The 12556-nt window shown below is 63.6% G+C and overlaps 1 protein-coding gene across 2 annotated transcripts in view; it reads right to left on the minus strand.

Moving 5' to 3' along the window:
- Positions 1–2415: 2415 nt before the first annotated feature.
- The window catches only part of KDM2A (lysine demethylase 2A), a 52786-nt gene continuing 42645 nt past the window's right edge, over positions 2416–12556 (minus strand). Inside the window, exons 14-22 of one of the 2 annotated variants that reach the window (XM_076343726.1) lie at positions 11358–11441; positions 9259–9525; positions 8920–9051; positions 8751–8840; positions 7116–7828; positions 5769–5932; positions 5269–5427; positions 4893–5108; positions 2416–4717 (exon numbers count right to left, since the gene is read on the minus strand). In XM_076343726.1, coding sequence (XP_076199841.1) covers positions 4536–4717; positions 4893–5108; positions 5269–5427; positions 5769–5932; positions 7116–7828; positions 8751–8840; positions 8920–9051; positions 9259–9525; positions 11358–11441 — 2007 coding nt within the window. In that variant the 3' untranslated portion in view covers positions 2416–4535. The remainder of the gene's footprint in view (positions 4718–4892; positions 5109–5268; positions 5428–5768; positions 5933–7115; positions 7829–8750; positions 8841–8919; positions 9052–9258; positions 9526–11357; positions 11442–12556) is intronic. The other variant, XM_076343727.1, reaches the window with a different exon arrangement.

Genomic DNA, 12556 nt, shown 5'->3' on the forward strand with positions numbered 1-12556 from the left:
TCACTGCGGGTGATGCGCAGCCACAAGCGTGTCACACCGCGCAGCCTGGGCCGGGACACCCCCCCACCCCGGGGTGCGGCAGGGAGAGAGGGCCGGGGCAAGAGCGGGCTGCGCAGCGGGGCGGCTGCTCCGGCCACGCCGGGTGACGGAGGCAGCCGCCCTGCTCCGGCGGCACCGCGGGCAGGAGCCTCCCTGCCCCCCCGGGGCCAAGAGGGGACACACGGAGGGGACAGGGCGAGGGCAGGGGACGGGTGGCGGGTTGGGGCGTGGGGATCTGCTCGGTCCCCGGTGCCTCCGTGCGCGGTGCGTGGCCGGGGCGGGCAGGCGGTGGTGCTCCGGCGGACGGGGCCGAGGTGGCCGCAGCTGTGCCAAGGCGTGGGGAGGGTGGCTGTGGCTTCAGCCACCCGTGGAGGAGAACGTTCACCCACGGAAGAGCGAGCTCTGCGCCTCGCCATGCAAATGGCCCGGCCCGGGGCTTGTTTTGCTGCCGTTGGTGCAGCCCCAACCGCCGCAGGGGGGGCCTGGACCGTGAAGTCCCTGCGGAGGAGGCTGGGGGACGGTAAATGTCACCTCGGTGGCCCTGCAGCCCAGAGCCAGCCCTGGAAGAGCTGCGGGACCAGCGCAAGGCCTTCGGGGTGGCCGAGGGGCAGCAGGCGAGCCTGCCCCGGCCCCAGCTCCGCTCCCAGCGGCCTCCCAGCTTTTAAACCCAGCCTTGCTGGAAGAGGGGAGAGGGGAAGAGAAATAAATCCCTGCGGAAAGCCAGCCCGGCACGTCCCTGCCGGCCTGACCCCGGCCTCGGCGCGGCCGGGGGAGGCGGGAAACGCCTCTGGCTTGCCCAGCTTGGGGAGATAAAGCCCGTCCCAAGCAGAGCCAGTCACGGAGCCGGCCCAGGCCCTGCGCAAGGCACCGGCGGGTCCGGCCCCAGCTGCGGGGGAGCTGCCTGCACTTGCTGCCTGCGCTCCCTGCCCGCTCCTCGTCAGGCAGGTTGCAGAGGTGGGGCTGCTGGGGAGGGGGAAACTGCGCCAAAACGCGGCTGCTGCGGAGAGGCCGCTCTCCATCGGGGCGCGAGCAGGGGAGCAGCAAAGCCCTCGCCTCCAGCAGCCCGGGAATCCGACGGGAGAGAGCGGTTTTCCCCAAGGGAGGCAGAGGACGGGCAACGTCCCCGCACGGCCCCAGGGGACCGGTGGCCTCGGCTCACCGGTGGGGTGGGAGGTGATGGGACACGGGGACGGCTGCCACCGCCACCCCCCAGGAGATGATGGGGACACGGGGACAGCTGCCATCACCACCTGCCAGGAGATGATGGGGACACGGGCACGGCTGCCACCGCCACCCCCCAGGAGATGATGGGGACACCTGCCACCGCCACCCCCCAGGAGATGATGGGGACACGGGGACGGCTGCCACCGCCACCCCCCAGGAGATGATGGGGACACCTGCCACTGCCACCCCCCAGGAGATGATGGGGACAGGGGGACGGCTGCCACCGCCACCCCCCAGGAGACGATGGGGACACCTGCCACCGCCACCCCCCAGGAGATGACGGGGACACCTGCCACCGCCACCCCGGGCTCAGGCCTGCGAGCCGGCGCACGTGACCGTGCCCCGGGCTTCCTCTCCAGCGGCGTGGGCAGCGGAGGAAGCCCCAGTGCCGGAGGCGGGGGGGGGCACAGGGCGTCCCTGGGGGGCCGGTGGCCTCCCAGCCCCGGCCTCGTCCCCTCCGCTTCCCTCGCAGACAAACAACGGGCAGAGCCGAGACGCAGGGTTTTGTTTTTCTTTAAATTTTTTATTCCAAAAATCCACCCCCAAGAAACAAAATATTTCCCTTCAGAGGCTGGTATCTTCCCTCCCCCCACAACATCTCTCCCATCCCTGTGGTAATATGTTATGAGCAAAGATCCTCTCTAAAACCAGTATCGGAGAATGCTTAGAAAAAGGAAAACCAAACCAAACCAAAAAAAAAAAAGAAAAACCAAAACCAAAAACCAAAACAAAACCAAAAACGAAACAAACAAAAAAAAAAATAAATTGCCAACTAGCTCCCCTCCCTCTGCCCCCAGACAAGAAACCCCCAACCCAAACCATACCGACTGAGAGAGCGTAAGACTTGGTTTGCTTTTACCCTTAATGCTTACATTTAATTTTAAAGCACAAACATCAGAGATGGACTCTAAATCGCCAACAAAAAAATATATATTTACAATATTTCTCCGGGGGAGGGGGGAAGGGGGGGAATTGAAACAAAACAAAAACACAACCAAACCCTTAAACAATAGTGACTTTTCTTGCAGGAGTTGTCTTTAGGGAGCAGTCTGGGTTGCTTTTAAATCACTAAGTGATTTTATATATATAATTCTTTTTTTCTTCCTTGTGGATTTTCACCCCCTGCCCACGGACCTGGGGGAGGGGGGGGGGGGGGAAGGGGAGGGTGGCCGGTGGCGTGACGAGGGTCGCACGCCGGAGTCTCTGCAGCTGGGATGGGGGTGGTGGTGGTGGTGGGGACACCGGGGAAGGCTCGCCGCCCCCCAGCTCGGCCGCTCGCCCGCCTCCCGCCCGCCCCGAGGGAGGGTCCGCTGCCGCCCGCCGAGCATGGCAGAGGGAGCCCCGCGCCCACCCCGCTCCGGCTAAGCTCTACCCCAGCTTTTTTTTTTTCTTTTTTTTTTTTTTCCTTTTTTTTTTTGCCCTTTTTTTATTTTTTTGTTTCCTCCTTTCTCGTTGCAAAACTCAAAAAAATCAATCCAAAGGAAAAAGAAAAGCTTTCATTCTTCCGACGTCTTTCACGGGAGCCACCAACAAGAGAGACTAAGGCAGAAGGCCTCCACCGCCCGGCCGCGGCCGGGGGCCCGGCTCTCCGCTCTTCCTCTCGCCCGGGGTGTTTTCTGCTCAAAGCCCTCCGGATTCACTGCGGCAAAACTGCCCCTTGTCCCGAGGCACTGCGGCAATCGCCCCCTCGCATCCCCCTCCGGCAGCCGGGGAGCGGAGGACGCGCCGCCAGCCCCTGCGCCCGGGCAGGGGGGGGGGGGGTCGGCGGCCGCCTCTCCTCCCTTATTGCTTCTGAAGCAGCGGGGCGGCACGGGCCGCCCTCCGCGGGAGCCCCCCTGCCCCTCGGCCGTCCTCTCCGGGGCTGGGGACCGGTGGCACAGGGTGGGCCGGTTTGTGCTATCTGTACGCGCTGCCAGGGGGGGCCGGGGAGGGCTGGGCCGGGGAGAGCGGCGTCCTGACACCGGGGGAGAGATGGGGAGCGTCCGGTCACAGGCAGGACAGGGAGGGAAATAAAATAGTGACCCAAAAGAAGATTCCAACCTTTTTTCCTTTTTTTTTTTTTTGTGTTTGTTTTTTTTGTTGGTTTTTTTTTTTTTTGTTTGTTTGTTTTTTTAAAGTGCAAAAAGCTCTCTGCTGCCCTAGAGAGAGGTTCTTTGGACCGACCATTCATTGCAAAGGAAAAACGGCAGCTAAAAGGGGGGTGGGGGAAGGAGAGGACAATGCAGCGGGGCAGTTCGTGCCAGTTCGGTCCCAGGCCACAGCGCCCTGGGCAGACAGAGCGGCCTTCGCCCCTCCGGCCGCGGCAGCCCTAGAGTGCTTCACGATGCCGGGCCACGCGCAGGGAGCTGGGGAGGAAGAGGAGGCAGCTCCTTGTCCCCCCGCGCGCTCACTCACCCCTGGCTGATGCTTTCCGAGTCCTCCCTGAGCTCTGATGTACCTGTGGTTTCTCCCCTGCTCCCAGCCGGCGCCCGACCCCGGCCATCACCTCTGTGCGGGGCTGCGTCGGGACAGACGGTGCTCCGGGAAGGCCGGCGCTGCCCCAGAGTGGAAGCGCGTCATCCCCCAGCCTCGCCTCCCCGGGCAGGGGAGAGCGGGCTGCAAAGCCCCTGCTCCTGGCCAGCGTGCGCCAGGCCTGCGGCCGGAGAACCCGCGACACCCCGGCTGCGGGGCTCCTGCCCTCGACACAGAAAGAGCCGCCCGGATGCGCGAGAGCGGTGGGAGAAGGAGGGGGTTCGATCACAGCCCCTGCAGCCGGACAAGGGAAATCGTTAAGGGGGCTGAGAGCGCAGGGCAAGCAACGAGCTGGTGGTGGCCCGGAGGGGTACGTTTTGTTCCAGCTCTGCTCCCGCTTCCTTGGAGAGACCTTGACCCTCAAGCTTTGTGCTAACGGGGGAAGTGACAAGTGTTTCAAGGCAAGGAGATGACGGGGAGGAGGGGAAAAGCTGGGGGAAGAGGGTGCCCCATTTCTCTGCACAGAGATCTCTATTACAACCTCCGCCTTGGGAGCAGCCAGCCTCTGGGCTGAGGCTCCCTGCCATTTGCCCGTTCCTCCTCTGGTACTGGCCAGCCTGGCGGGACATCTTCATCGGCAGAAGTCCCGGGGGAGGAGGAGGAAGGACGGTGGAGCGAGGCCAGCAGCGGCCCTGCCTGCCGAGTCAGGTGGGAGGCAGCGGCAGGACACAGATGGCAAGGTGGGGATGTGGAGGAGCGGCTCTCCGAGAGGGGTGGGATGGGCTCTTTTCCTTCTCCTCAGTCTGCCCCGGGGAGGGTCTCTAGCTGATTTTTTGGATCAGCTTCTCATCGGACAGGCAGTAGAGGCTGTTGATGGACAGGTCCGAGATGAAGTGCTCACAGGCTTTGCGGGTGATCTGTTTGCAACCTCGCAGGTCGATTAGAGTGACGTTGGAGATGCGGCGCAGGTACAGCAAGGCCTGGTCCGTCAGCTTATTGCAGCCTGCGGGGAGATGGAGAGGAAGAGTGAGCTGCAACGCCCCCGCGAAGCCAGAGCTGAGCTCCCAGGTCAGGCTGGGAGGAGGAAGCCGCTTTTCGACGGCAAGTCCAGCCAGGCCACCCTCGGTACAGCGGGGCCCGGGGAGGCCAGCCCGGGCCACCCAGAGCGGCGTACCCACCTGCCATGTTGAGCTCGGTGAGGGAGTTGCGTGTGGAAGAGCCCACGGCCGTGAGGAGGTTGGCTGACTGGTCCGTAAGGTGGTTGCAGTGGCTGAGGTCGAGGCGGGAGAGCAGGGGCATATGGCGGATGATCAGCCGCAGCGTGGCGTCGGTGATGTCCAGGCCGGCGAGCCGGAAATCGATCATGTTGCGGAGTTTGCTGCGATTGTCCTGACCTGCAAAGGGAGAGGAGAAGCTGAGCGCGGACTATCTGCCCTGCTGGGTTGGGGTGTTCTGGATCTGGCACCGCCTCCCTGCTCTGCGCCCAGCATGTCGCCCTCCTCCAACTCCCCACCACCCCAGCCTTGCCCCGTGGCAGCTTGGGCAACAGCTTACTGGGTTTGTCTGTCGGAGGCGTGAGTAAGTCCCGGATCTGAGGGTCCTTGATTCCTACTGCCCACCGAAGATCGAGGGTCCTGAGAAGGGGGCAGCTGGAGGTACTGAGAGCACAGACCGCAGACCAGGAACAGCCCGCTAAGATGAGGTCTTTCAGGCCTGCCGGGAGAAGGGAGAGAGGTAACAAGTCAGACAGGCTTGGTCAGCTCCGAGGCGTCCCTCATCTCAACCCTTTTTCTCCAGGCACATGAGGAAGCAGCTCCCCTCCCTGCCTGGGGTGGGACGGGGAGCCGGGCTCTCTGAAGGAGAGGTTAACACACAGCAGCAGGAAACCACATCGCTATCGGCTGCTTGCTGGGTGACGGGATCCAGGCACCTAGGAGTTTTCCTGCTGACAGGTACCAGGCTGCAGAGCCTGTCTCTCGCTGTGGTCCAGCCATCAGGAAGCCTCGGAGCAGGTTGGTGGCAAAGGCAGGGACCCCTCCCAAGCCCACGCTCACCTGGCAGCCTGTTGACGAGCCACGTAAGCTGTTTTTTGGAGATATTGGTCCAGCTGAGGTCGAGGCTGACCGGCTGTCTTTTGATGATGCCACTCAGCGCCTGGGGGGTGATGGACTTGCACCTGCTCAAATCTATCTTTGTCCACAATCTCTTGTCACAGCACCTGGGGACGAGGACAAAGCTGAAAGTTGAGCCCCGAGAGCCCCGTGGGACAGGAGACGGCCAGTGGGTTGCCTGGCTTCGGGGAGGAGCCCAGCCCTGGCGCGGCCCCAGCCGCAGCACGCGGCTGCTCTGCCTGGTTTCCCTGGGTTTCCCCAAACGCATCGGGAGGTTGCTGAGGGTGTCCGGCCACCCAGGGATGCCCGGAACAGCCCCAGCGGGGTTTTGCTGCCACGTAACAAGACTCTGAGTCACAGCTGTCGGCCTGCTTGCCCCCTCCCGGGTGCTCCTCCTGCCAGGGCGAAGATCTTAAGCATCCTTGCTCCCAGCAGGCGAAACACTCAGCCTGGTCCCACCCCACGGCCTCGGCGGTGCTCACTGCTTCGCCAGGAGCTGCAACAGAGCCCGGAGGTGGCACAAACTTCTCCTCTCCCACGGGAGCCTGGTGAGACCCAGGACCCCATGGCAGCTCAGCTGTGCCCCTAAAGATGCCACACCAGTGGCAGGTGAGGGGACGCTCTCCTCCAGCCACCACGCCACACCATTCCAACCAGCCGATGATCAAAGCGGGCCAGTCCTTTCCCATCGTGCCATTCCCGCTGCTCGGCAGTTAGAAACCTCCCAGTTTCCAGTCCCCGTTTGTTCCCAAGCCCTCCATCCACAGCTGTCCCGGTGCCAGCATTGTCTTCAGGCCTGCTGCCCCCCCGAGGCGTTTCCAGCCAGCAAACCCATCCCCGCCTCAGCCTGCCTTCCCCAGCCTGCTAGGAGGCCGAGGCAGGATGGGAGGCAGGGAAGGGTAAGGACCTTGCCGGGCAGCGGGTTTAGGAAAGGGCATCGGCACCTCGCAAGGACACAGCGGGGGACACAGGTGCTGAGGTGACAGCACAGTCTGCCACCATCTCCCAACAGAAAGGACAGGAGGAAGGCAGTAAAAGGGGACAATAAAGACCAGCACGCATATGGCAGAGGCAGCAGCCAGCAGGGCTGGCCACAGGGTCCGAGGGCAACGCTGCCTGTCAAGTGCCAGCTCTGGGGAGCGAAGGGAGGGCACCGAGGCGAGATCCCTTCCCCCTCTTCCCTCTGGCTGCCCATCAGGCACAAGGCTTGGCGTGGCCATGCCCAGTCCAGGGGTCAGGACGTGGGCAGGCCTGGCTGTGCCCCACCCCACCATGCGTCCCCACACTCACCACTTGTACCAGGTCTTGCACACCCGCATGCACTCGCAGAGCTCCCTGCGAGTGAGGTAGCGGAAGACGGACATCCACACCTCGCGCTGCATCCAGCTCTCCTCGCCCTCCTGCACCCGGCCCCCTCGGCCGTTGAGCCGGGCCGCCCCCCCCTCCTCCGCGTTCTCGTCCTCCTCCTCCTCGTCCTCCTCCTCCTCCTCGGCGGCTGCCTCCTCCTCCCCCCCACCCCGCAGGGGCATCCTGGCGGGCGCGTGGCGCATGACCACGCGGGGAGAGTGCTGCAGGTTGGTGGAGGAGGCCGTGATGGCTTGCAGCTTGGGGACGATAGAAGTGCCGTGGACGTCTTTGGTGGGGCGCTGGAGCGTCACGGTGAGGTAGGAGCCGTGCAGCTTGGCCTTCTCCACCTCCGACAGCTCCTTCTTGCCGCTGGGGTTGTTCTCCTTCTCCCGCACCATGGTTCGCTCGGTGGCCTGGAGCCGTAGCAGCTGCCGTCGCTTGAAGCGCTCGTCTCTGCTGGCGCTGTGGTGGTCGCTGGGGCCGGCTCCGGGGGATGAGCGCGTCACCACGCCTCGTGGCGACGCTGGGTCGTGGATCAGCTGCAGCATGGGGGTGGGCGAGTTGGGTGGGGGGGTCAGGGGCTCCTCACAACTCCGCAGGGGCCGCAGCACCTTGGCTTGCGCCGTGTCGTCATCGCTCTCCTCCACCTTCCGCTTCTGCAGGGAAGCGGGGTGGCAGGTTAGCGGGGATGGAGCCACGGTGGGCCTGGGGAATGCATCCCCCATCTCCTCTTCCCCAGGGCAACATGCACGGTGCTGGCAGGGCCTGCACCAGCAGTGCCCGGTGCCACCAGGACCAGAGTCCACCCACACCAGTAACCAACATTTTCCTTCCCCCTTCACAAAAGGGGTGTCCCCTGAGGTTGGGAGTGGCTTCCACTCTGTGCCTAACAGTCCCCCGCCTCTTGCAGTGGAAACTCGCAGGATCACAGCTCAGCACAAGACACCGTGGGGACAAGGGGTGCTCATCACACCCACTTGAAGTGCTGGGGGACCCAGGAACCAGGCAGATGTGCACCCCAAGCATGTGCGTCACCCAGGAGAAGGTGAAGGTGCACCAGGGCGGCTGCTCCCCGCCTGGCTTGCCTTAGCTGCCGCACTTCCATCCACAGCAGCGGGCACGGTTCTACAGGCGATGCGGCAGCTGTAGGCCGGTGTCCTGGGCAGCGCTGGCAGGCGCCAGCGGGCCAGCTGCCGCCGCACGCAGTCCGCTTGCTGCCTGGCGGAGGAACCCGGCTGCCCCTGCCGCTTCTGCAGGAGCCTGGCTTTGGCCTGCCGACGGGCTCTCTGGGAGCCGGGGACAGAAAGCGGGGGTGCTGTCAGCTCACCCCCCTGCAGGATCCCAGGACCGGACTGTGGCAGTGTCTGCCGGCAGGATGCTGCCAGGCCCCCGGTGCTGCTGCGCTGCACCCCCAATGAGCCCCGCTCTTACTAATCACTGCCCAACTGGTCCCCTGGATTGCACTGGTGCCTGCCCACCCTCCAGCCCGGCCTGGTTGACCACTGCCTATCCCTCAGCAGGATGCAGTGGGATGGAGGACACGCGTCCTGCCCCGCCACAGCACAGCTCGCCTCCTACCTGGCCCTTCTCTGCGTCGTCACCCTGGTAGCATTTGGGGCACTCCCAGCAGTTAGGGAGCTCATCGTTGAGCAGCCCTTCCCCATCCATCTGCAAAGAGAAGAGGGCGGTCAGCAGCAGTCCTTCCCCACAGCCAAGCCCCCTCTGCCCCAGCGCCCACGCTGCTCACCTGCAGGCAGCCAGGGTGAACAATCTCGTTGCAGATGCAGCACTCCATGAGCTTCTTCTCAAAGTCCTGCGAGTCCTCGTTCTGATCCACCTCCCCGCAAAGTGCACACGTGACCGAGTGAGGCAGCCTGGGCTACAAAGGAAAGCAGGGGTGAAACCAGGACAAGGTGGCACAGCCTTCCTCCTTCTCTCCCCCATTGCCTGAATCACGGGGGAAGGGGCCAACTATCCCCCAGGAATCAAACTTGGTCGTTGCCCTCTCTCTGACCCTGATCGGCCACATGGAAGTCCACTGCAGCCTGGCAGCAACTCTAAGAAAAGAATCAAGCCGCAAACTCACCGCTAAGCATTGCCGGAGGACGCAGGACTGCTTCATGCGGCCAGGCCCGCCAAACTTCTTCATGTCCCTGCAATAGTGGCACATGCCACACTCGCCCTGCATGCAAGCCTTGCATTTTCGGCACCGCACCCGCCTCCGCCTGGCGCCTGACACGATGGGAGAGACCGTAGGCCTGACGGGTGTCGGGCGGGGGGTTGGCTTCATGGTGTGTGGCTTGGTGATGGGGATGGTGGGCAGGCGCACCCTCAGCCGGGCCTGGAGCTTTAGCTGGCAACAGAAATAGAGAGGGAAGTGGCGTGAGATGAGTGAACCGCTGCATTCAGCTTGGATCAGAAAGCCTCTGATCCCCGGCTCCCTCGCTATGACCTCAGATAATGTGCCAGAGAGCAGCCCCGCTCCCTCACCTCTCTGCAGACAAAGGAGCCTGTATCGGTGCTGCCCCGGGCAGCTCTCCTCGAACACACTCAGCCTTCACCACCCCACACCAAGAGCTCTCCTTCCTCCCACCCCCCATCAGCAGTCAGAAACGGGTCTGAAAAGGGCTGCTGAATCCCAAAAGCACCGTGGTGCTCCAACAACAGCCACTCTCTCCTTCTGAGGCAAGGAATGACAAAGTCGACCCGGGCAGCCAGAAAGGCTGTCCTCTCTGTGCCACCCAGGTCCCTCCGCCAGCTGCGCAAGGGTACAGGGCTGAGCTCCGCTGTGAGTGCTCTGGTCACTCTTTCCCACAAGCTCGAGGCGCGCTGGGACACCCAAGCACCCCTGTTTACGCTGCAGGTGGGACAGCACAGCTCTCCAGCAGACACCTGCCACCACGCGCGCCATCAGCCCTCACAGCAAATACGCTGGCTGCAGCATCCTTCTGGGATTGGCCGTGATGCTGCCTGCACCACGGCTGATGGGCTTGGGGAAGGGCAGGCACCCAAAAAACCCAGCACAAGGACAGGGTCAGGGACACGCCAAGCATCTGAGTGCTGCATCCAAAGCGTGTAGTTGTCTCCAGGTCTCTTCTCCCAGAAAAGCTGCCCGAGATACTTGTGCTGCTGAAGGACCAGGAAATCGCGCTAGATCCCCTTTGGCAGGGAAGGCAGGCAGAGACAGGCACCTCCAAAGGGCAATCCAAGAGGCTTGTCTCCAGACACCCAGACGGGGTGCTACCCACCCTTCCCAGTGCAGTGGGGTCCTGCTCTTCCCATACGCCTGCCCGTGAGCCTGTCTCCTGGCAGGAAGGAAACAGTGACCTATGGGAGCCGTCCTGGCGGGCCGCGGGAAGGCAGCCTGCGGAGGGGAAGTCCGGCCGGCCAGCGGCAGGCTGCTCCTCGCCTCCATCTGCCCAGCGAGCTCAGCCCGGGCTGTGGCCCAGCTTTGGGCCCTGGATTACGAGCACAGCTGGAGAGGGAAGGGCAGAGACACACTGAAAGGTCTCTTTCCTGAGAAGCTGGCTGCTATCTGCAGGTAGAGACCCCCCAGGAGCTGCCTTCCTTGGGGTTGCAAGAGCCAACGCTACAGCACGGGCAGCGTGCTGGCAGGGGCAGGGACCAAGGGGCACGCTCACCTAGCAGTGAGGGGCTGGCCTGTCGACCAAACAGGCAGGGTTGATGCTGATCATCAACCCCCACATCTCACCCTTCATCCCTTGGGGAACGCAACAGCAATACGTTCCCCTGACACACAACATTACTTATACCACCCAGGACTCCTTTGTCAAGCCAAAGAGCTGCCGGGAGAGCGCCCTTTAGAGGATCACCCCTTCCACCAACTGCAGGGCTCCGGCTCCTCTGAGCACGACCGAGGGGCTGGAGCACACCGAGCAGCTGGGGCTGACCCAGTTACCACCCGTTGGCTGAGCTGGGGTAACTGGTACGGTGGGAGACCTCCACCGCTGCCAGCAAACGGGTTTGACCACAGTGCTGCGGAGGTGGTTGCGCCCCACGGCCTGCCTCTGCACCGCTCCCTTTCTGCTCACCGGCTCGGGCTCCCGAGGCAGGTGTGGAAGCGGTGCCATCGCACCCCAGTCACAGGCGGCGACTCAGCCAAGGGCAGGTAGTCAGCTCAACCACATGCAATTCCCACCCAGGTCCCCACTTCGCAGCTCCTACCTTATCTCTCTTGGGCCACTGGACGATGGGAATGCCTGTAAGTGCCAGTTTGGGGTCGCTGTTCGCGTATTCTTCTAGCAGCAGCTAGTGGGGAGAGAGAGAGGGGGTGGGGTGGGGGAAAAAAAAAAAAGACAAAAAGCACAGGTGTGAGCAGAGCTGAACAAGGCTCCTGCCAGCAAGGCAGGCTCCAACCAGATGCCAAGGCCAGCGTGCTTTAAACACAGTTGGGAAGGAGCCCTCCTCTACCCACGCCCGCGAGCAACGATCCCTCCCTACGTTAGACAGACAAGCTCCGTCGAGTCGATCTGCACGAGCGCTTTCATCAACTGCATTTCAGCCCCGAGGCCCCGCTCTGCATGGTGGTAGGGGGAAAGTGCCAAGCTTTTGCAATCCAGGGGGATTTACGGGCAAGGAAGCACAAGGGTCCCCCCATCTGCCCCCTCAACGGTCCCCAGGCACGGGGTAGCTGGAGGGTGCAGCGGTGGCAGGATGCGGTGCCCCAGCATCCCCTCTGTAGCCTGGCGCAAGCTGCTGGGTACCCAAGAGCTGCTCCCCTGCACTGCCTCGGGGTTTGGCTTTGACACGAGACATCTCTCGGCACTAACCGGACGGGCACGCTGCCCTGCGGCGCGACAGGCACCCTCGCTCTCGGTGGACGGGGGCTCCTTGCACTCACCCTGGCCGTTCCGGCGCTCTCGCTCCCCTCCGTTGCGGCCCCCTCCCCACCAAATTTGCCCGGTGAAAAGGTGCTTTATTTACTTGGCGTTGCCATGGCTACGCCGGCAGGAGCCTCCTGCCGGCATCCCCGTGCGTGGTGCTTCCCACTGCCAGGCAGGGCCAGGGCAGGGGCCGGCCGGCGTCTCCCCCGGGGCTGCCCGCTCCCCAGGCGAGCGCCCCGGCCCGGCTTCCCAGCGCTCCCCTGCCCTTCTCGGGCGGCTGTGGGAGGCAGGAAGCCGCGGCCTCCCCTCCGCTCCCCGGCAGCACAGCGTGCTGCCTACAGACTTTCCGCCTCCCCGCCAGCCTTCCCATGAGCACACGCTGAAAGGAAAGGTCAGGGGCTGGGGGCTCACACACACACATATATATGTGTGGGCAGGGAATTGCAGCCTCCCCCTGCCTGGGGCACTGTGGGGGGTGGCGGTGGTTCAGGCATGCTCCGAGTCAGGGGGCCAACGGGCTGGGGGGGGGGGGGGGGAGGG

Source organism: Aptenodytes patagonicus, chromosome 7 (genome assembly GCF_965638725.1).
Source record: "Aptenodytes patagonicus chromosome 7, bAptPat1.pri.cur, whole genome shotgun sequence".
Classification (NCBI taxonomy): domain Eukaryota; kingdom Metazoa; phylum Chordata; class Aves; order Sphenisciformes; family Spheniscidae; genus Aptenodytes; species Aptenodytes patagonicus.